Genomic DNA, 24,712 nt, shown 5'->3' on the forward strand with positions numbered 1-24,712 from the left:
GAACATGTATCAGGCCTGCCACTGCAGCATTTAGTTCAGTTTTAAACGGCCAATTCAACCTGGCAAAATAAACTGTTGCCAGGACTTAGCCTTTTTTTAACTACTTTTAAGTCACCCCTAAAATAGGCCCCAAAGGCTCATAGGGCGAGGTGCAGGGTATTTAAAAAGTAGGACATGTGGTTTTATGTTTTATATGTCCTGGCAAGAAAAAACCTCATAAAGTAATTTTTCACTGATGTAAATCTATCTCTCCCATAGGCGAACACTGGGATCCTGTATACCATTTAATAAGTGATAACTTCAGATAACGACCGCATATAGAAATGCTGTTTATACTGAAATAAATACCATTTTAAAATCCTCATTTATGGTAAAGTCAGAGTTTAAGTTACTATTCTGAAAATGCCAGTTTTATTACGTTAATAAATAAGGAAGGGGTTAGAGGATTATTAGCTAAGCTCGCCCTCCAAGATATAGGTCAAACAAAAGAAGGTTTCTGTTTCCAGATACCTAAGAGCCTTGCTAGAAACAGCCAGCACACACTGGGGTTGACTGTGAGAACTATGTTTGAAATGTAAAAAAAGGAAAAATTGTTCCTTTTTTAGGTGTCCCCTCACTCACCGGGGTTGCCCCTCGGTGACATGCTTCATCATTGGGGCCATCCCAGTCCTCTATGGGCTGGGGCGTGCTACGACTTGCGAAGTTACGTAGGAGCACTTTAAGGACTATGTGTGGTGCATGTGTATTTGTGGGGAGTGGACTATGTGATATGGGTTAAAAATACCTGCCCAGTGGGTTCTTAATAAACTTTATTCTGACCTCTAGGTGGTAACATTAAAAACGGGGTGGGGAGATAGGCTGCCCTAAACTTAATGTGTCCAGATGTACCTATCCACTCCTAAGTCGACATGTTTCGTGCATACCCCAAGCACTTCTTCGGGACTACACAGGGACCAGCCCTGTGTTCGCCACTCCTTAATTCTTTCAATAAAGGTATAGAAATTAGAAATTGACTTTTAACTGCAGCGAACTCTACTAAGTGCATGCAATAATACCTACGTATTTTGTTCCATAAAAAACACGTGGTTCCTGAAAGATAAAAAGCAACTTGAAAAGTCACGGGGTGCATCACCCCCTATATTATCACACACAGTTTGTAGACAGAAAATGTGATGTTTTTCTGTGATCTGAAAGCGGATCGATTGGCAGCGGTTGTTATCATGCACAAAAAACGTGTTTCATTTCGTGCATTTTTAACGTGATTAAAAAACACACCTCACTCAGTGACATACCCAAGCATTCATCGTCAAACACACTCATACATACTTTTCAAGAGACCTAGCTAGGCCCCATGGAGTCGGAGGGGTATCGGTATCCTAGCAACTCTGGTGGGAGAAAAACAAAGTTGGTAAATCACCCAACAGTGCGCGCCGGTTGGCGCTGTCAAAATGACCCATAGACGGTCCTTGGTGCCCTGGTTTAACTTACTTGTGCTCCGGTTACCTCCTGCATTCAGGCACCTACTTGTGTCCCTCCGTTCCGAATGTTGTCGGACCGAGGGTTTCAATGTTGTTTTTAAAGATATCGTTCGCGGTATGTTGTGCCGGCGTGGGAAACGCCCTTACGTGAACTAGAGCGTGTCGTTCCATGCTATCTCACGTATTCGTGGCGGCCATCTTAGGGGTACCGACGTTATTATATTTTTATAAAAATGTGCTCAATTGGGACTGTACAGGCTTGATTACACCTCTAAAATAATTTAGGGTGTTGTATGTGGAATTTTGCATATTATCAGGGTACATGCTGTCATAATCATATTATATGCATAAACGCCAAAAATTAAAAAATCAAAAAAAAATAAATAAATAAAATTTTATTATTTAACGCACCAGATCAGTTTGCCCAATGGGTCATTTTATAATCTCTCACATTCATGTGATAATTAGCTAGGAGAGGCACCAGATGCCATGAAACCCCATCGTGAGTCATGTAGCTGTTAGGGTTGGTGGTAGTATTTACATGATCGGTCCGACAACATTCGGAACGGAGGGACACAAGTAGGTGCCTGAATGCAGGAGGTAACCGGAGCACAAGTAAGTTAAACCAGGGCACCAAGGACCGTCTATGGGTCATTTTGACAGCGCCAACCGGCGCGCACTGTTGGGTGATTTACCAACTTTGTTTTTCTCCCACCAGAGTTGCTAGGATACCGATACCCCTCCGACTCCATGGGGCCTAGCTAGGTCTCTTGAAAAGTATGTATGAGTGTGTTTGACGATGAATGCTTGGGTATGTCACTGAGTGAGGTGTGTTTTTTAATCACGTTAAAAATGCACGAAATGAAACACGTTTTTTGTGCATGATAACAACCACTGCCAATCGATCCGCTTTCAGATCACAGAAAAACATCACATTTTCTGTCTACAAACTGTGTGTGATAATATAGGGGGTGATGCACCCCGTGACTTTTCAAGTTGTTTTTTATCTTTCAGGAACCACGTGTTTTTTATGGAACAAAATACGTAGGTATTATTGCATGCACTTAGTAGAGTTCGCTGCAGTTAAAAGTCAATTTCTAATTTCTATACCTTTATTGAAAGAATTAAGGAGTGGCGAACACAGGGCTGGTCCCTGTGTAGTCCCGAAGAAGTGCTTGGGGTATGCACGAAACATGTCGACTTAGGAGTGGATAGGTACATCTGGACACATTAAGTTTAGGGCAGCCTATCTCCCCACCCCGTTTTTAATGTTACCACCTAGAGGTCAGAATAAAGTTTATTAAGAACCCACTGGGCAGGTATTTTTAACCCATATCACATAGTCCACTCCCCACAAATACACATGCACCACACATAGTCCTTAAAGTGCTCCTACGTAACTTCGCAAGTCGTAGCACGCCCCAGCCCGTAGAGGACTGGGATGGCCCCAATGATGAAGCATGTCACCGAGGGGCAACCCCGGTGAGTGAGGGGACACCTAAAAAAGGAACAATTTTTCCTTTTTTTACATTTCAAACATAGTTCTCACAGTCAACCCCAGTGTGTGCTGGCTGTTTCTAGCAAGGCTCTTAGGTATCTGGAAACAGAAACCTTCTTTTGTTTGAGTTTTAGTACGTTGACATTTCCCTGCCTCAACCAAATCTGCCTTTCTATCAGTATACATGGTGAAATGCTGCGAATGGCTCTTCTGTTGTGTTTTGCGTATTTCTTCCAGACATAGAGACAGAAGGGCCTTGGGTGTGGGGCAGGGTGTTACTCTCCAGAGCAGGATGTCCTGGGGAGTTGTATTCAGGCTTCCTGAGCTTCAAAAGATAGCCTCGGTGCTTGCCCCCCTTTCTGACTTCTAAGGATGTCTGCCCTGCCACTGATAAATCCCGCTCACACCTTGGCCTGCCTGCCTTTTGTCACCCTAGACAGTTTGGAGCCAAATCCAGGAAACGGGGATATTTAAACATTGGGGGGCATTCCCCATCCAGAGGCTGGCACTGGGGATAAAAGTGGCACCTTCAGAAACTCTCATTGAAACACTGCTGGACCTGTGGAAGATTCAGGTGGACTGCACTGCTCTACGAGGAAGGAAGATTCCGCCAGGATTCCGCTTCCCTTGAATCCTGGCTACCCAGAAGTGAGTTGAAGGGTCAACCTTTTCTAGCGACAGGGACACAACAAGCTTCCAGAGTCCTCACTGTATCTGCCAAGCTGACCAGCTTCAACAGGATATGCCTGGACTTGCCTTAGCCCTGCTGCTGGCCTCTACTACAGTGAGTCCTGATCCCTTGAAGGTGTCTCCCAGGTGAAGATTTTGGCTCCTCATAACGCAAAGTAAACTCTTGCGCTGAGAATCAGCCACCCACAATGACAGCCAAAGTGAAGCTCCACCAGGCCCTGCTCATACTGCGGACAGCAAACATCCATGGCGACTGCCAATGCAATACCTGCACTTTGTGCTGATAGCAACAGCCCACAACAAATGCCAACACGAAGCTTTAGCAAAAACAGGTTATTTGATCTAGAGCAGCGACCGTCCATGATGCTCGACCTGCTCCTCATGCTGACAACCACCTTCTTGAGGCCCAGAACAAAACAAACAGCAGCTCTTCCCACAGACTTCAGAGGGTAACACTTCAGCAAAACAAATCTGGTCCACTTATCAGACCCATGCTCCTTTGCGGTCTTCCTGAACTTGTGAGTTGTCGCTAGTCCAGTTCGACCAGATAACTGCGAGTGGTACTTTGTGCTTTTGAGTGTATTTTCACCTGAAATGTTAAAAACTCAACTCTCTTGCTCTGCTGATTGGATTTGTGTCATTTTATAGTTTAACACATTCTTTATTTTTCTAAATTGGTTTGGGATTTCTCTTGAGTTGTGTTCTCACTTGCTTTCTGCTTGAATGCAGCATAAATACTTTACATATTTCCTCTAAGTTAAGTCTGACTTCTTTGTGCCAAGCTACCAGAGCATAAAGTATAGGTTTATTTAGTGACTTTCGTGGTTCACCCTGACAAGGTTTGTGTTTATTATTTAGGAAGGGTTTTTGCCCCTCCTAACTAATTAACCAATTTCTTACACGCAAGATCTTGGAGTAAATTCCAGTGGATACTGACTGGCAATGAAGCTTGATTAGAGCTGGCTCAATGCTGACCATTGGCTTAAGGTTGAAGTTGAAAACGACTCTGATGTTTTACTTTCCACTAGAGCTTGTCTTCTGGGAATTCAATTCAGCAAGCTTTTCAGTAATGACCTTTGGCAAAGAAATAGCTGTAATCAATGATGTGTAAAAGAAATACAAGCATAACCCTGAAATTATAAGCACCTGGGGTAACTATATATATTCAAAACAACTGCAGTACCTTGTTCAAAATCATAAGATTAAATCTTAGTATAAGAAAGTTTTAATAACATAATACAAAAAACATAAACTTTATTTTGGCTTTTCTCTTGAGTGGGCACTTCATTTTAGATGTCCACTTTTCTCACAGAACGTTTCCAATTCCTGGACGTGGAGGCACGCTTTATGCCCCGCCACTGTTCCATTTTGCTGCATCCTAGTAATCATTGCCGGTACCCTCAATTTGGGGTTCCCCCTTTTCCTCACACTAGTATGCTCCTTAATACATTTAACTCTTGGCTCTCCATATTGCTTGAGTGCTTATGACTGTCCCTCAATTTAACGGGATAGAACCATTCTGAACTGAAAGTGACTAGATGTCACTACCTGTGAAGATAGTGATTGAAGTTCTAGTAAGTGCTAAACAACACTGCACTTTTATTTACTAACAGGCTGGACTATGGTAACACCCTGTAAGCAGGAATAACGAACCAGCTCTTACCGGCACTTATCTTTAATATCTGCGTGGGCATGACTAGCTAATTACCTTTTCTACAGTTTCCTTATGATTTGCTTCGAGTGAACATAATTCTCTGTTCAAATTGTGGATTCTGTTTTCGGCAGATTCCAGGTTTTTGGTGCACTGTCTGCATTGCTCTTTCCACTGCTCCAGCTCAAACTGCACGTTCCCAAAAGCTTCTTCGTAAAATGTTGCCTTTTAGGGGATGAAATTAAACGGCAATTATTAACATAAATCAAAACATTGCATAAAACGTTATTACAAACACGCCTCCTTCAAAACTAAAATTATACCATCTTCATAAGTTAAAATGTATATGTAAGGTTCCTCATACAAAGGGGAACAAGAGTATTTTTTCAGTCACTTAGGCATCATTAAAAAATGAAATATGCCTTACTGTCAGGTATTCCTCAAACAATTTTGCGCAAACGTAGCCAAAGATACATGGGTTTTCTTTTGCTCCTAGAATCGTAATAACATCCTGAATGTATCACCTAGGTGTTAAACAATTCATTAGAGGTGCATGCACAGTGAGGATAATGTGTAACTCTCGACAAATATCATTGGAATTGTCATACTCAGTTGGAGACTGTGCGCCCTATTAAAAAAGCAATAATGAATTACCCCCACACACTATAAGAGTCACATCCTATGCTGTCGGTGTCATTATATTTTTCTTTTCTGCTTCACTGCCAGGTTTTACCTGGTGGTGATAAACAGCAAAAATAATAATAATAATAATATAACTGTCCACTTAAAATCATGCTCCATCGCAGGCATATGTCAATGATGGAGATGGCGTTGGTGCCATCACTGACATACTTAACAACCACTCCACCTGCAGAAAAGGTATTACATCTCAGTTGTTGCAGAGTACCCTCTCTCCCAAACTTTAAATAAGACTTAAAATGTTTACTCTGGTTAATATGTAGTGGATAAAGCACTAATAAATGATAGACCATTGTTTACCACACTGTTAATAACTTAAATCTGGCCTCAAGTGATTTGATCCCACACATTATATCAGTCATGCATCCTACTTATGTCTTAAACCATGTATTACCTCAGTCTGAATTGAAATGCACAAGCACTCCTTTGGCATTTGATAAATATCTCCATAATTACCAAGAAACACAGGAGTGATAATCAGTCTTGCCTAGTGACAAATTATGCCAGAAAGTATGGTCATGGTATCCAATAAAAACATTACTAAAAATTCCGCATGCCCACACAAAAGGCATCCTTTGGAGCACCCCAAAAAAGGATGCAATTTTAAACAATTAGGAACACTAAAACATAGACTGGCTTGCTTACAACACTTTGGATGTCCCTCACTGAATTTCTAGCAGATAGACATAGAGGACTTTTACATCTATGTAGCCTTTTTGAATGGTGATGGATAATTTTAAAACTCAAAGACATCATAGGCAAAGAGAACATATCTTATACCAGGGATTGAGTAACATGAAAGAAGCACCATACTACTGATGTATCAGGGGACTTTGGGGAGGATATTCTAATTTTTGTTACTTTTAACCCTACATATCACATTATAATGTATGAGTAAAGTGTAAGTCCTCCATTGACAATCTCTGATAACTTCAGTAATGTTTTATATATGGAACATATGATTCCTGCTATTCCAGTCATGCATTCGAATAAGATGTCTTGAGAAGATTGCTGGTGCGATTTCTGCTAGTGCAGATGGAATGGACAAATTTGTGAATAAATAATGATGTCCCACAATCTCCATTATGATATTAAAACAGATATTCTATTCATTCTTGTTAGTGCACATTTAATCGGCCAGCTTCATACCTTTATATAAGGATGTGTTGTTTAGACAAATAAAAGGTACAGCAGTGGGCTCCAAAATTGCTCCCTATTAGGCAAACTGATTCTTGGGTAACTTTAAGAGGAAGCGACTGAATGATGAGGACGTTACTTTTTGAACATAACAATATCTTGTTGTGTCACAAAATGGAAAGGTATAGAAAAATATCTGACCCTGTTTGATTAAGTGTTAAACATGAATGATGTTATTGTTGAGGTATCAATATAACAAAATTGTACACATACGACATATTAAGTGGATGTGAAACACGGGAAATTACACTGGAAACAGTAGAGTAAAAAGGTATCCACATACAGTGTACTGTACATGCAGAATCAGCACCTGCTAAACACAATAAGAATAACATCCCCTGTAGTGAATGCTTAAAGTCAAGGAGACTTTGCCATGAGGATCACAAGTATGAAAAATCTATTAAAGACATAGGTAAAAGGTTCAAATTTAGGGGTCTATTACATGAGTGATGTAATATGTGAGATCATAAGCAGTGCATGGCAAGGCACAAGTTATAGTTATCTCTGCTAACTATAACTGATGAATTTCTGTTTTTTTGTTCAAAACATTAATGTTGTCACTGACATATACACCTAACTATAACTTACTTCAACCTTTGTTTTTTTCAGTGAATACATATATATATTGTTACCAAATACTATGATGAATCCTGGTTGATACTAAAAGAAATTATATAAAGAACTCATCAACTTGAAATACAATGATTACAAGGTGTGTGACAAATGTATTGGTTATAACCAGCTTATGAGGTCTACTTGAAGGAATATTTCTAAAAACGTTATTTTCCTACAAAGATTATGAGTACCCATATTGTGAAGTTGTGATGGTGTGATTTATTTTCGAGAAAAACATGTTGCCTCGGAAGCATACATGAAGATGGATAGATAACTGTGCACCAATAATAATGAACACATTACCTATTTTAACAATCTAATGGAGACTCTGTAACATATTTAGTTGGTCGAGAATGTGCCTATTCTATTCTGTCATTATATTCATTTATGAAAGGGTGTGGACACTGGCAACCTAGCAATGTGATGCGAGCAACCTAACAGATGTGCACAAAGTTGTCTGGTGTTTTGATTTCTACTTGTGCTTGGCAGCAAGGGAAAAGCCCTTTCCCATACTATTTTTAAGGGAGATATTCAGGCCACTGGCAGTATATTATAAGTCCGTGGTGGAGATCTTCTCCTGCTGCCAGAACACTCACTAAGGTAAACTGTCGGTCTTTTCTGCTAAAATCCCTTTGCTGTTGATAGTGAGGTACTGTGGTAGATGAGGTTCGTAGAAAATCCATCAGTGTGTGCGTAGCCATTAATAGAGGAACTGCCTTGAATTTTCTAGAGCCTCACAACAAAATATGTCTCTAAAGTACTTTGTTAGCACCTATAAAAAGAGGGCCACACAAAAGGTAAAAGTTCTCGACAATGGAATTTAGTTTCTATGAATAAAAACTTTCTACCAAATTACTAAGCCCAACATTCGCAGTAATGCTGAAGAAGAAAAATGGCTAGCAGTCACATTGCCAGACAGTAGTATTCTCTGTGCCAAAACAGACAATTCTACGAATTCAAAGAAGATGTGTTGCTTATATTGCTTATCTGCCATGAATTCCCAAAGGCACCATCGATGTTCCAGGCAGGGTTTTGCTACACGGAATCTTTAGCGCTAATAACTATCAGAAGCAATATTGACATTGAGTCCTTGGATATAAGGAAAAAGTAAAAAAGGGTATGTCAGAAAGTGGATGCAGGCTATGCGGATATATCAGATCTACCTTTTCTGAAATTTTCTAGTGTGGTCAATGTTAGAACTGGGATTTCTGGTTGGCTAAGGCTTATGCCAAAGCCAGGCAGAAAAAAACATTCTAGTCAGGGCAAGGGAGTCACACGCCAAGATAACCCCTGCTCACCCCCTTGGTAGCTTGGCACGATCAGACAGGCTTATCCCGGAGGCAATGTGTAAAGCATTTGTGCACGCACACAACAGCAACAACATCCTAGGCACACCACAAAAGGAACTCCACACAAGGTTATATAAAAATAACTTTTGTATTGTCAAAACACATCAGATAGTAATCACACAATATACATTGTGCCAACTGGCCCGGGCAATATTCAGACGGGATTATTTACATAGGACAGTGCCACGTGGGCCACTGTCAGGAACAAGCACTTGTTAGAACTAGTACTTAGAACAGTTGTAGCACAAACTGACAATTGTAGAACACCACCAGTAACCACTGGTAAAGGTAGGTACACACTACGCAATACTAATAACCATAGGCCTAGATCACGCAGGGACACAAACTTACTAGTATAACATACTAGGCAACGCAAACTTCTAAGCATGAGCACCTTTAGAAGTATAACACAAGCATAAAGGCAAAGCACATTACGCAGCAATCACATTTAGGCCTAAAACAGTAAAACTACAGTAGGCAATCTCTCACTAGTCTAAACACATTAGACTCTGCCTTCTAAGAATAAATCACATTTAGGGGCGTAACTCACAGAGTGAAAACATCTAAATAGCATAAACCTACATAGGTAAAACAACCTCATAATCATAAACCAAAGTTTTAGAGGTATCAGATAGAGGGTGCGCCAAACATACTATAAACAATACATTTCCTAGCACCACGTCACTCTAGCCCATAAATCCCATTAGGCAATTAGCATCACAAGCATAGTGGAAAATCACATTGCGCAACAATCACATTAGGGCCTTGCACCCTATCCATACTCCAGCCCCCCTGGCCAACTGGCCATCCAAGAAGGGGCTCAAATGCCCTGTGTCCAGAATGTCAGGGCGCGCTGCCAACGCAGCGCCAGTCAGGGGTGTGCCACCGGCGCAAACCTAAATGTTGCAGCTGCCCACTACTTGCTGGGCAGCTGAGAACAAGTACAGGGCCTAAACGTTGCAGCTGGCAATAAGTGCTGCGCAGCTGAAGAAGGCCTGGCACCTCCGTGCCACTTCTGTCCCTCTCAGGGACTCTCTCTCCAATATGCGCCTAAACGGTGCAGCTGCCCACTACTTGCTGGGCAGCTGTAAATGAGCAAATCCAAACTGACGCATGGGCTCTCACTAGCCCTCAAACAACACTGCGCCACATGCCGGAGCCCTCTAGGCTCTAGAACAACTGCAGGTGTCCCCTAAAGAACTGCAGGGGACAGGATAAAATGGGCCCTGGCACAACCGTGCCCTCTGGGCCCAGCTGGGGGCTCTTTGAAGTAAAATTGCCACTGCTGCAGCCATCTGCCTCGTAAAACACTTATGGGGGCGGGTGATCCACCTAGGCTCCTTAAACAAATATCGCGTTGGAGCGGCCCACTGCCATCTGGGGCCGCTCAGGACAAAGCACTGTGCCTCCTCTGGCACCTCACGGGGCTCTGTCAACCAATCGCTCTCCCCATTGTTGGAGCGCAACGGCTCTGGAATAGGCAGGTCTCAGGGAGCACACTGGCTCCTCACATGATCAACATTGGCCCCTCTGGCCCTTTAAACATGGAAGCCCCACAGGGCTTTACACCAATTATGCCCCCTGTCGTTGGAGCCACCTAGGCTCGGAAAGGTAACTGCGGCCCCCAGGGTCCCGAAATGCCCAATTGTTGGAGCCATCCGAGGCTCTGAGAGTTTCAGTCAGAAACGTTGGGGCAGGTCACTGCCATCCGGGGCCACCCTAGATGCACTCCTCACTGTGACTCATCCACACGCTGCAACACACGCCCGGAGCCCCCCAGCCAGTCTTCACTTACCGACTGCTCTCCTCCGGCGGGGCTCCTTCTGGCAGGCGGTAGCACGTCTCTGGCGGGGCTCCCCCTGACTCCAGGGAGCCTCGCACCACCGAAGACAGCCTCAGCTTTGCTTCACCCGGGCCCCCTCCCGGGACCTTCTACCGGCCTCACTTCCTCACCCGGGCATGGCGCAGGCTTTTTCTCTGCTGTGGCGGCGGCGTGCACGGGACTTCCTCAAAAAACCGAAAGTCCCGCCCGCCGCCAGACACAATGCTGCCTGACTTCCGGTTTCGACTCGGGCTGCCACGGTGAGTACTCTTAAGGCGCAAAACGAGTGGTGGGCACCCTCGATATTAAAAATAAAGTTAGTGTGCGGGTTGGGCACCCGCTAGGGCGCCATAAATGGGGTGGCACCCATAAATAATTAAAATAAGCGAGCTGGCCACCCGTAGTGTAACAAACGGGCAGGAGCGCTTCCCACCCGGGGTAACCACAGAGCTCTGCCAGAAAATGAAAGTAAAGCGTTCCAGTGCACAGAGAGAGACCTAGGGGCATTTCAAAACAACGCCAGCACTCCCATGGTGCTGGGGCAGCCCCCACATCCCTAGGGCCACAAGCAGCCCAGCAAAACGGTTCCAGCAGTCCTGGAGGGATTAAGGTGGAGCAAAAAGCAGCTCACAGCAAGGAAAAGCCCTCCAGCATCCAGGGGCTGGGCAGGGCCCAGGGAGGCAAGCCTTCCCCAGAGCCCCAGCAGCAGCACGCCCCTGGTAGATTCGAGTACAGGACAAGAACACTTTAAATGAGGTCACTGCCTCTTTTTATACACCATTTCCCTTTGTCTGTGGCTACAGGGTGAAGGGAAAACCAGATACAACTGGTTTTAGAGCACTGTGTGGTGCTCAGCCCCTCTTCCCATTCACTAGTCAGGCTAGGGTCATCAGTCGCACAACAGGGGGCCGGAGCCAGCATTGTGTGGGGAAAGCCCAGCCCTATTCAGGTCCCAGGTGTACTCCTCCCTCACATCAATCATGCAGATCTCCCATTCACCACCGGGGCAGACCCATCCTGACTTCTGGAGCCAGGCACACCAGCCAGCTCCAGCCAATCACAAGCCAGACACTCACTGCACAGACACACCAACTTCTAGAAGTGGCACTTCCACACTAGACACATTGAAGCCGCACACATCATCGCGCAGCATTCAATCTCACGAGTTCACACATACCAAACTCGACCCTGCACTCCCCACACATCAGGAACTACCATGGGCACACATATTCCCCATTCATTCCTACGGGAGGGCAGGCCACTCACCACACATGAATGAATGAATGAATAGGTGTCTTATAATGCGCAAAACTTAACACAGAAGGGCATCAAGGGAAGGCGCAGGCAACAGACAGACATAGAACAACATAAGGGGGATACCATATAGCTTAATAAGCCAGGGAGAAGAGCCAGGTCTTCAAAGGTTTACGGAAAATCCCTAATGAGGGTTGGCAGGAAAGCTCAGATGGAGACGAGTTCCATAATTTGGGAGCCAAGATGGAAAATGCTCTTCCTCCCCATCTCACCTTATTAAATCTAGGAACGATGAGCAGATTTCTGGAGGCCGAGTGAAGGGAACTGCTGGGGATATAAGGGCTAACAAGGGATCTGATCCCTTCAGATCCTGATCTGAAGACTGCCCTATGGGCCAGGCAGAGAATTTTAAAAGAGATCCTGGCCTGAATTGGTAGCCAATGGAGATCTTTCCTAGCCCTGGTAGCAGATGTACGCCTAGGCAGGTCAAGAACCATCCTGGCAGCGGCATTCTGGACTACCTGGAGGCGCTGAAGAGATTTCTTGTTAATGCCTCCATCTAGCGCATTACAGTAATCGAGCCTGGAGGAGACCAGGGCGACCGTTGCCTTTTTGCACGCATCAGGTGACAGATATGGGGCAATCTTTTTTAGTGCCCGAATGATAGTGCAGCAAGTGGCCACTGTTCTGTTGACCTGGCGGTCAAATGAGAGGGCAGGATCTATGAGTATGCCCAGATTCCTGGCCGAATGAGTAGGCTGGGGACAGTCCCCTAGGGAGGCCGGCCGCCAGTCCCCCGTCCACAGCTCTTGGCTCCCTCCAAAGACCAAGACTTCCGTCTTTTCTCCATTCAGCTTAAGATGGTTACATATCATCTAGTGCGATACTGCCTCCATGCAAGCTCTAAATTTGAGGGCAGAGTCATTTATCGGCAGGGTGGTGGAGACGATAATTTGAGTATCGTCAGCATACAACAGCACTTGGTACCCAAAAGATCTTACAATCTTAGTAAGTGGGGTCACGTAGATGTTGAACAGTACAGGGCTCAAAGCAGAGCCCTGTGGGACCCCACATTGAACCGCCTGGGAGGGGGACAAAATGTTGCCAAATTTTACTCTCTGCCGTCTCTGATGAAGGAAAGAGGTGAGGAGATTCAAGGCACTGCCCTCCACCCCATCCCCTTTAGCCTGTCGACCAGGATTGAAGGGGACAGGGTGTCATACGCTGCCGTCAGGTCCAACAGAACCAACAACGTGGTCTGTCCTCTATCAAACTCTGATCTGATATTATTAACCAACACTGTGAGGGTGGACTCAGTGCTATGAGCAGCATACACAGAGAGCTCACGCACTTTACACTATACCACAGTGAAAACGTGCGCAGAGGCCTAAAATCACCAGCACCAGGTTACAGAAATAGGCTAGGAAAAAGCAAAAGGTTTCGGGGTGAACCTGCCAAAAAGGGCCAGGTCCAACACAACCCCCTTCCAGCCAAAACGCAGGGTAGACCAATCACCCCCTTGATGGGCTTCCCTGCTTTGGGCGTCAAAACACGGACATGGGCCCGCTCGGCAGGGACACCCTCCGGTTCTATGCCACTCTGAACCCACATGGTTTCCTCTCAACAAGAACTCTCTGGCCCAACTAGGATACCCCACTGGCACTCTCTAGTCGTCCACGGCCAGGACCAGGCCCTAGGCCATCCAGATGTCACAGGACCTGACCACTTCACAGAGTGGGGGGCAGTAACCCCTGGCGCACAATAGTCATTCTCCACTCTCCCTCTCAGTGTAGCTACAACTACCACTGATCCTTCAGCCTAGGGTCCGCACCCTCAGGCTGTCCAGAGGTGACGGGCAAGAATGCCCCACCCTACCTCTACTTCTGGGGTTCTGCACCCTCCCAGGGAAGCACCCACCAGAACACAACTCTCCCACCAGTTCAGGACCTCTCTCCATCAACTGGTCTACCACCTGGGATCTAGAAACTATTTCACTTCGGCGGTACAAAGCACACAGCACAGTCCCTCTTCGTGCAGTTGGGGGCACACAGCACAGAGCAAAGTCCCCTTTCCTCTACCTTAGTGGAAACAACCAACTGCAGGTGAGCCCCAGAACACACAGCAAGGGCAGCCCCCTCAGTCTCTTCAGCTGATCCACTTTGGCAGAGATTCCTTCTTGACCTGGAAGTTTCCTCATCTCCCAACCTAGGGTCTAAACCCTCAGGTGGCACAGTGGTCTGAGGCAAGGACGCCCTTCCTCTGCACCCCCTTCCAGAGTTCTGCACCCTCCCACCTTGGAGCGGTACCCCTGGAAGCCAAGCCGGTCAGGACACTGATTACAGATGCCCTTCCCTCCAGGTCAGGCTGAACCTGAACCTGGCCTCCCCCCTCCTCGGGGAACGACCTCCAGAGGCCCCACAAATGGTCAAGCACTCTAGACGGTCAAATGCCCAGCGAACCAGGACTTCAAGGGAGCACGTATTCCCCCTCCTGAGGGTGACACATAACTACTGTGTCGTGTGACAGTCTGCCTGGCTCTAACCTCGCGACCTCCTGTCCACCTGACAGGGTGCAGAGAACCCCCAGGACAGAAGTGGCATCACCATGGTCACTCACTGGTGGCCCAGCTCTTCTGGCTGGCCCCTGACACACCGGTTCTTCCACTGGAGACTCTTTCCCCCTCTCACTCCTCAACCAGGACTTCTGCACCCTCCACTTAGGAGCGGTACTGCCCAACACCAGGACCGCCGGAGTTCTGGTTACAGACACTCCCCATCCTCTAGACAAAGGAAGATCCTCCTCAAATGACCTGTAAGTACAGCCTAGGCCCCTGACTTGGCGCTCCCTTAGGGAACCCTCCAGGCCCTGAGACAGGGTTTCGGGCCACCGTGGGACACACCGTCCCACACTCACTCCGCCTCCACTGAGACACGACATGAGCCCCTACACCCCCCTCATCCTACTGGGACCTAGCTGGGCTACGCATGAACCTCTTCCCCTACACAGGATCATCAGTTACACAAGCCACTCCTTTTGGCATCACTCCCCAATGCCTCTGCAAGACATCTAACACACTGCCAGATGTCTACCTTCTCGTCCAGTGCCTCTGCAGGACCTCCTGCACACCACCAGAGGTACACCTCCCGTGCAAGCTCCTTTTATCACCAAAAAAACCTCACACCAACTCCTCCAGTTCAACACACCACTCATCCACACACTCCCCCTCCAGACTGGTGAGACAGTTCCTCACTGCCCCTGACTCTCAACCTGTACCCCTCTTACTGAGCACCAGGCACTATACTCTGGGAACTGGGAATGGGACTTCACGCACTGGACACATTTTAGCTGCCACCACTGGATCCTACTATACTGGGGAATCCAGACACACACACTACACTCAGGGGATAACCACCCTCCCGAGCTAGCCATTTCTCCTCCACACCCCCTCTTTCCTATCTGCCCACACCTTTGGGGACAGTAACACGGATTGTGCACTGGACCCAGCAAGGGATTCTTTATCTATGGGAACCTCCCCCTCTACTAGCGTCCTGCCCTGTCATTTCCTCTCATCTGCCACTAAACATAAAAGCGAAGGAACACCATTTGAAAATGACACTCTTGAGGAAAAACAAAATCATAAACAATAATCCCAAACATGTGACTATCTAAAATGCAGAGTTTTGTAATGTAGCCAGTTGTCGCTGTGGTACTGCGCAAACACAAGTCCTAATCCTCACCGCTGATCACCAATGTTAGAACTGGGATTTCTGGTTGACTAAGCCTTACGCCAAAGCAAGGCAGAAACCACCATTCTAGTCAGGGCAAGGGAGTCACACGCCAAGATAACCCCTGCTCACCCCCTTGGTAGCTTGGCACGAGCAGACAGGCTTATCCCGGAGGCAATGTATAAAGCATTTGCGCACACACACAACAGCAACAAGATTCTAGGCACACCACAAAAGGAACTCCACACAAGGTTATATCAAAATAACTTTTGTATTGTCAAAACACCTCAGATAGTAATCACACAATATACATTGTGCCAGCTGGCCCGGGCAATATTCACACGGGATTATTTACATAGGACAGTGCCACGTGGGCCACTGTCAGGAACAAGCACTTGTTAGAACTAGTACTTAGAACAGTTGTAGCACAAACTGACAATTGTAGAACACCACCAGTAACCACTGGTAAAGGTAGGTACACACTATGCAATACTAATAACCATAGGCCTAGATCACGCAGGGACACAAACTTACTAGTATAACATACTAGGCAAAGCAAACTTCTAAGCATGAGCGCCTTTAGAAGTATAACACAAGCATAAAGGCAAAGCACATTACGCAGCAATCACATTTAGGCCTAAAACAGTAGAACTACAGTAGGCAATCTCTCACTAGTCTAAACACATTAGACTCTGCCTCCTAAGAATAAATCCCATTTAGGGGCGTAACTCAAAGAGTGAAAACATCTCAATAGCATAAACCTACATACGTAAAACAACCTCATAATCATAAACCAAAGTTTTAGAGGTATCAGATACTGGGTGCGCCAAACATACTATAAACAATACATTTCCTAGCACCACATCACTCTAGCCCATAAATCCCATTAGGCAATTATCATCACAAGCATAGTGGAAAATCACATTGCGCAAAAATCACATTAGGGCCTTGCGCCCTATCCATACACCAGCCCCCCTGGCCAACTGGCCATCCAAGAAGGGGCTCAAATGCCCTGTGTCCAGAATGTCAGGGCGCGCTGCCAACGCAGCGCCAGTCAGGGGTGCGCCACCGGCGCAAACCTAAACGTTGCAGCTGCCCACTACTTGCTGGGCAGCTGAGAACAAGTACAGGGCCGAAACGTTGCAGCTGGCACTAAGTGCTGTGCAGCTGTAGAAGGCCTGGCACCTTCCTGCCACTTCTCTCTCTCTCAGGGACTCTCTCTCCAATTTGTGCCTAAACGGTGCAGCTGCCCACTACTTGCTGGGCAGCTGTAAATGAGCAAATCCAAACTGACGCTTGGGCTCTCACTAGCCCTCAAACAACACTGCGCCACATGCCGGAGCCCTCTAGGCTCTAGAACAACTGCAGGTGTCCCCTAAAGAACTGCGGGGGACAGGACAAAATGGGCCCTGGCACAACCGTGCCCTCTGGGCCCAGCTGGGGGCTCTTTAAAGTAACATTGCCCCTGCTGCAGCCATCTGCCTCGGAAAACACTTATTGGGTGGGGGAGCCACCTAGGCTCCTTAAACAAATATCGCGTTGGAGCGGCCCACTGCCATCTGGGGCCGCTCAGGACAAAGCACTGTGCCCCCTCCGGCACCTCCCGGGGCTCTGTCAACCAATCGCTATCCCCATTGTTGGAGCGCAACGGCTCTGGAATAGGCAGGTCTCAGGGAGCACACTGGCTCCTCACATGATCAACATTGGCCCCTCTGGCCCTTTAAACATGGAAGCCCCACAGGGCTTTACACCAATTATGCCCCCTGTCGTTGGAGCCACCTAGGCTCGGAAAGGTAACTGCGGCCCCCAGGGGCCCGAAATGCCCAATTGTTGGAGCCATCCGAGGCCCTGAGAGTTTCAGTCAGAAACGTTGGGGCGGGCCACTGCCATCCGGGGCCACCCTAGATGCACCCCTCACTGTGACTCATCCACACGCTGCAACACACGCCCGGAGCCCCCAAGCCAGTCTTCACTTACCGGCTGCTCTCCTCCGGCGGGGCTCCTTCTGGCAGGCGGCAGCACGTCTCTGGCGGGGCTCACCCTTACTCCAGGGAGCCTCGCACCACCGAAGACAGCCTCAGCTTTGCTTCATCCGGGCCCCCTTCCGGGACCTTCTACCGGCCTCACTTACTCACCCGGTCATGGTGCAGGCTTTTTCCTTGCGGCGGCGGCGGCGTGCACTGGACTTCCTCGAAAAACCGAAAGTCCCGCGCTCCGCCAGGCACAATGCTGCCTGACTTCAGGTTTCGACTCAGGCTGCCGCGGTGAGTACTCTTAAGGTGCAAAATGAGGGGTGGGCACCCTCGATATTAAAAATAAAGTTAGTGTGCGGGGTGGGCACCCGCTAGGGCACCATAAACGGGGTGGCACCCGTAAATAATTAAAAGAAGCGGGCTGGCCACCTGCAGTGTAACAAACGGGCAGGAGCGTTTCCCCCCCCCCCCCCCCCCCCTCGGGGTAACCACAGCGCTCTGCCAGAAAATTAAAGTAAAGCACTCCAGTGCGCAGAGAGAGACCCAGGGGCATTTCAAAACAATGCCAGCACTCCCATGGTGCTGGGGCAGCCCCTACATCCCTAGGGCCACAAGCAGCCCAGCAAAACGGTTCCAGCAGTCCTGGAGGTATTAAGGTGGAGCAAAAAGCAGCTCACAGCAAGGAAAAGCCCTCCAGCATTCAGGGGCTGGGCAGGGCCCAGGGAGGCAAGCCTTCCCCTGGGCCCCAGCAGCAGCACGCCCCTGGTAGATTAGAGTACAGGACAAGAACACTTGAGATCACAGCCTCTTTTTATACACCATTTCCCTTTGTCTGTGGCTACAGGGTGAAGGGAAAACCAGATGCAACTGGTTTTGGAGCACTGTGTGGTGCTCAACCCCTCTTCCCATTTACTAGTCAGGCTAGGGTCATCAGTCACACCACAGGGGGCGGAGCCAGCCTTGTGTGGGGGAAGCCCAGCCCTATTCAGGTCCCAGGTGTACTCCTCCCTCACATCAATCATGCAGATCTCCCATTCACCACCGGGGCAGACCCATCCTGACTTCTGGAGCCAGGCACACCAGCCAGCTCCAGCCAATCACAAGCCAGACACTCACTGCACAGACACACCAACTTCTAGAAGTGGCACTTCCACACTAGACACATTAAAGCCGCACACATCATCGCACAGCATTCAATCTCACGAGTTCGCACATACCAAACTCGACCCTGCACTCCCCACACATCAGGAACTACCATGGGCACACATATTCCCTATGCATTCCTATGCGAGGGCAGGCCACTCACCACACATACACAGAGAGCTCACGCACTTTACACTGTACCACAGTGAAAAAGTGCGCAGAGGCCTAAAATCACCAACACCAGGTTACAGAAATAGGCTAGGAAAAAGCAAAAGGTTTCCGGGTGAACCTGCCAAAAAGGGCCAGGTCCAACAGTCATCATCACAGACTAAAAGCTAAAATAGACAAATAGAGCAGATGCAAACTAAAACACCTGATTCAGACACCATCTCAATGACATGCGGATCTTTCTGTGGGAGAAGATGAAACAAACATTTAGCACCTGCGACTACATGTAGCAGTAATAACATTATCACATAGACATAACCACCATATCTAGAGGCTTTGGAAAAAGAATTGGAAAAACGTGCAGTAATAAAGTTACCAATGATAGGATAGGCAACTTTTCACCACTACCATTACCCATTCAGTGGGGGTAATCATAGATTATATTACTGTGAGATGCAACAATAATGGGCATTATTGTATACATATTAAAGAGGCGTAAAACTGCTTGGTAAATGATTACCACCCAATTTTGTTCTTCACTGGATTACTGCCAACATGTAAATGAGGGCTCAAGTTGGAATAAAAGAGGAAACAACCACAGCCATCTGTAAGGGTGTGCTATATGAGCCAGATAATTTGTGGTTGTTGATCTTGGTTACAATCCCTTTACATCCATATGTTTCTAACATTTTATGTTGAGCTGACCAAGTGTGCATCCACATCCACTTCCTGTTGTTTAGAACTATAGGCCCTGAATTTGTTTCAGTTCTAGTTGTTCTGGAAAGAAGTCTGTGCTTGGAAAGCAAGGGTGATTTGATGAGACATTGATAGATTTTAGGAGTATCAAAGTGTGATTCTTTTTGGATTTCTTGTATGGCACATATCTACTCATTAAACTTAGTGGCATAACATAGGTGTAATAATGTTGGAAGAAGAGAAGAGTTGTGAGCTGACTGTTGGTTGGGGCTGAATAAATATAACCTATTGGACACAATACAGTGTATATTCCACATTATTACAATAGGCCCCCACAGTATGAAGGGGGCGGGGCTGCAGGGGGCCCCCTCGATACAGAAAAGCTCTTACCCAGTCCAAAGATCAGGGCTTGATCCATCACCGTTATTTATCTCACTGCCCCATCCCAGCTCAGAACCTGGCTATATGCAAATTAGTCTGTCCCTGGCCCAGTGCATCATGGGAACAGGGCAGACCAAACTACCAAGCCAATTCTTCACCAGAAAGGAGACAAGCTACCGGGGACCGGTTTCTGGCATTTCAGCCTCTTCGGCCCGGCTTGCTTGAATCCTGATGGAGCAGTGAGAAAGGGACTCATGTCTGAGTATACCCTGCCACACCTATAGTGGCCAAAAACGATACAGAAAAGGGGGTGGTGATGAACAGAGTGTCTGAATTAAGCAGACCACTCTTACCCAGTCCAAAGATCAGGGCTTGATCCATCACCGTTATTTATCTCACTGCCCCATCCCAGCTCAGAACCTGGCTATATGCAAATTAGTCTGTCCCTGGCCCAGTGCATCATGGGAACAGGGCAGACCAAACTACCAAGCCAATTCTTCACCAGAAAGGAGACAAGCTACCGGGGACCGGTTTCTGGCATTTCAGCCTCTTCGGCCCGGCTTGCTTGAATCCTGATGGAGCAGTGAGAAAGGGACTCATGTCTGAGTATACCCTGCCACACCTATAGTGGCCAAAAACGATACAGAAAAGGGGGTGGTGATGAACAGAGTGTCTGAATTAAGCAGACCACTCTTACCCAGTCCAAAGATCAGGGCTTGATCCATCACCGTTATTTATCTCACTGCCCCATCCCAGCTCAGAACCTGGCTATATGCAAATTAGTCTGTCCCTGGCCCAGTGCATCATGGGAACAGGGCAGACCAAACTACCAAGCCAATTCTTCACCAGAAAGGAGACAAGCTACCGGGGACCGGTTTCTGGCATTTCAGCCTCTTCGGCCCGGCTTGCTTGAATCCTGATGGAGCAGTGAGAAAGGGACTCATGTCTGAGTATACCCTGCCACACCTATAGTGGCCAAAAACGATACAGAAAAGGGGGTGGTGATGAACAGAGTGTCTGAATTAAGCAGACCACTCTTACCCAGTCCAAAGATCAGGGCTTGATCCATCACTGTTATTTATCTCACTGCCCCATCCCAGCTCAGAACCTGGCTATATGCAAATTAGTCTGTCCCTGGCCCAGTGCATCATGGGAACAGGGCAGACCAAACTACCAAGCCAATTCTTCACCAGAAAGGAGACAAGCTACCGGGGACCGGTTTCTGGCATTTCAGCCTCTTCGGCCCGGCTTGCTTGAATCCTGATGGAGCAGTGAGAAAGGGACTCATGTCTGAGTATACCCTGCCACACCTATAGTGGCCAAAAACGATACAGAAAAGGGGGTGGTGATGAACAGAGTGTCTGAATTAAGCAGACCACTCTTACCCAGTCCAAAGATCAGGGCTTGATCCATCACCGTTATTTATCTCACTGCCCCATCCCAGCTCAGAACCTGGCTATATGCAAATTAGTCTGTCCCTGGCCCAGTGCATCATGGGAACAGGGCAGACCAAACTACCAAGCCAATTCTTCACCAGAAAGGAGACAAGCTACCGGGGACCGGTTTCTGGCATTTCAGCCTCTTCGGCCCGGCTTGCTTGAATCCTGATGGAGCAGTGAGAAAGGGACTCATGTCTGAGTATACCCTGCCACACCTATAGTGGCCAAAAACGATACAGAAAAGGGGGTGGTGATGAACAGAGTGTCTGAATTAAGCAGACCACTCTTACCCAGTCCAAAGATCAGGGCTTGATCCATCACCGTTATTTATCTCACTGCCCCATCCCAGCTCAGAACCTGGCTATATGCAAATTAGTCTGTCCCTGGCCCAGTGCATCATGGGAACAGGGCAGACCAAACTACCAAGCCAATTCTTCACCAGAAAGGAGACAAGCTACCGGGGACCGGTTTCTGGCATTTCAGCCTCTTCGGCCCGGCTTGCTTGAATCCTGATGGAGCAGTGAGAAAGGGACTCATGTCTGAGTATACCCTGCCACACCTATAGTGGCCAAAAACGATACAGAAAAGGGGGTGGTGATGAACAGAGTGTCTGAATTAAGCAGACCACTCTTACCCAGTCCAAAGATCAGGGCTTGATCCATCACCGTTATTTATCTCACTGCCCCATCCCAGCTCAGAACCTGGCTATATGCAAATTAGTCTGTCCCTGGCCCAGTGCATCATGGGAACAGGGCAGACCAAACTACCAAGCCAATTCTTCACCAGAAAGGAGACAAGCTACCGGGGACCGGTTTCTGGCATTTCAGCCTCTTCGGCCCGGCTTGCTTGAATCCTGATGGAGCAGTGAGAAAGGGACTCATGTCTGAGTATACCCTGCCACACCTATAGTGGCCAAAAACGATACAGAAAAGGGGGTGGTGATGAACAGAGTGTCTGAATTAAGCAGACCACTCTTACCCAGTCCAAAGATCAGGGCTTGATCCATCACCGTTATTTATCTCACTGCCCCATCCCAGCTCAGAACCTGGCTATATGCAAATTAGTCTGTCCCTGGCCCAGTGCATCATGGGAACAGGGCAGACCAAACTACCAAGCCAATTCTTCACCAGAAAGGAGACAAGCTACCGGGGACCGGTTTCTGGCATTTCAGCCTCTTCGGCCCGGCTTGCTTGAATCCTGATGGAGCAGTGAGAAAGGGACTCATGTCTGAGTATAACCTGCCACACCTATAGTGGCCAAAAACGATACAGAAAAGGGGGTGGTGATGAACAGAGTGTCTGAATTAAGCAGACCACTCTTACCCAGTCCAAAGATCAGGGCTTGATCCATCACCGTTATTTATAAACGGTGTTGGATCTAGCCCTGATCTCTTGACTGGGTGAGAGATTCTGCTTAATTCAGAAACTCTGTCCATCACCACCCCCTGTTGTTTAATTATTTTGTCCACCATAAGCGTGGAAGGGTATACTCAGACGTGAGTCCCTTGCTCATTGCACCATCAGGATTCAAGCAAGCCGGGCCGAAGACGGCTGTAATGCCAGAAACCGGTCCCCGGAAGCTTGTTTCCTTCCCAGTGAAAGAATTGGCTATTGTAGTCTGGTCTGCCCTGTTCCCATGATGCACTGGGCCAGGGACAGACTAATTTGCATACAGCCAGGTTCTGAAACTGGGATGGTGCAATGAGCTAAAAAACGGTGTTGGATCTAGCCCTGATCTCTTGACTGGGTGAGAGATTCTGCTTAATTCAGAAACTCTGTCCATCACCACCCCCTGTTGTTTAATTATTTTGTCCACCATAAGCGTGGAAGGGTATACTCAGACGTGAGTCCCTTGCTCATTGCACCATCAGGATTCAAGCAAGCCGGGCCGAAGACGGCTGTAATGCCAGAAACCGGTCCCCGGAAGCTTGTTTCCTTCCCAGTGAAAGAATTGGCTATTGTAGTCTGGTCTGCCCTGTTCCCATGATGCACTGGGCCAGGGACAGACTAATTTGCATACAGCCAGGTTCTGAAACTGGGATGGTGCAATGAGCTAAAAAACGGTGTTGGATCTAGCCCTGATCTCTTGACTGGGTGAGAGATTCTGCTTAATTCAGAAACTCTGTCCATCACCACCCCCTGTTGTTTAATTATTTTGTCCACCATAAGCGTGGAAGGGTATACTCAGACGTGAGTCCCTTGCTCATTTCACCATCAGGATTCAAGCAAGCCGGGCCGAAGACGGCTGTAATGCCAGAAACCGGTCCCCGGAAGCTTGTTTCCTTCCCAGTGAAAGAATTGGCTATTGTAGTCTGGTCTGCCCTGTTCCCATGATGCACTGGGCCAGGGACAGACTAATTTGCATACAGCCAGGTTCTGAAACTGGGATGGTGCAATGAGCTAAAAAACGGTGTTGGATCTAGCCCTGATCTCTTGACTGGGTGAGAGATTCTGCTTAATTCAGAAACTCTGTCCATCACCACCCCCTGTTGTTTAATTATTTTGTCCACCATAAGCGTGGAAGGGTATACTCAGACGTGAGTCCCTTGCTCATTGCACCATCAGGATTCAAGCAAGCCGGGCCGAAGACGGCTGTAATGCCAGAAACCGGTCCCCGGAAGCTTGTTTCCTTCCCAGTGAAAGAATTGGCTATTGTAGTCTGGTCTGCCCTGTTCCCATGATGCACTGGGCCAGGGACAGACTAATTTGCATACAGCCAGGTTCTGAAACTGGGATGGTGCAATGAGCTAAAAAACGGTGTTGGATCTAGCCCTGATCTCTTGACTGGGTGAGAGATTCTGCTTAATTCAGAAACTCTGTCCATCACCACCCCCTGTTGTTTAATTATTTTGTCCACCATAAGCGTGGAAGGGTATACTCAGACGTGAGTCCCTTGCTCATTGCACCATCAGGATTCAAGCAAGCCGGGCCGAAG

The 24,712-nt window shown here is 47.4% G+C and overlaps 1 protein-coding gene across 1 annotated transcript in view; it reads right to left on the reverse strand.

Moving 5' to 3' along the window:
* LOC144828023 (uncharacterized) overlaps window positions 1–24,712 on the reverse strand; it is a 1,462,897-nt gene that overhangs the window by 227,577 nt on the left and 1,210,608 nt on the right. The window contains exon 26 of the mRNA XM_078686162.1: window positions 5,375–5,542. Coding sequence (XP_078542288.1) covers window positions 5,375–5,542 — 168 coding nt within the window. The remainder of the gene's footprint in view (window positions 1–5,374; window positions 5,543–24,712) is intronic.

This window comes from Lissotriton helveticus, chromosome 4_1 (assembly GCF_964261635.1).
Source record: "Lissotriton helveticus chromosome 4_1, aLisHel1.1, whole genome shotgun sequence".
In the NCBI taxonomy this organism is placed as follows: Eukaryota; Metazoa; Chordata; class Amphibia; order Caudata; family Salamandridae; genus Lissotriton; species Lissotriton helveticus.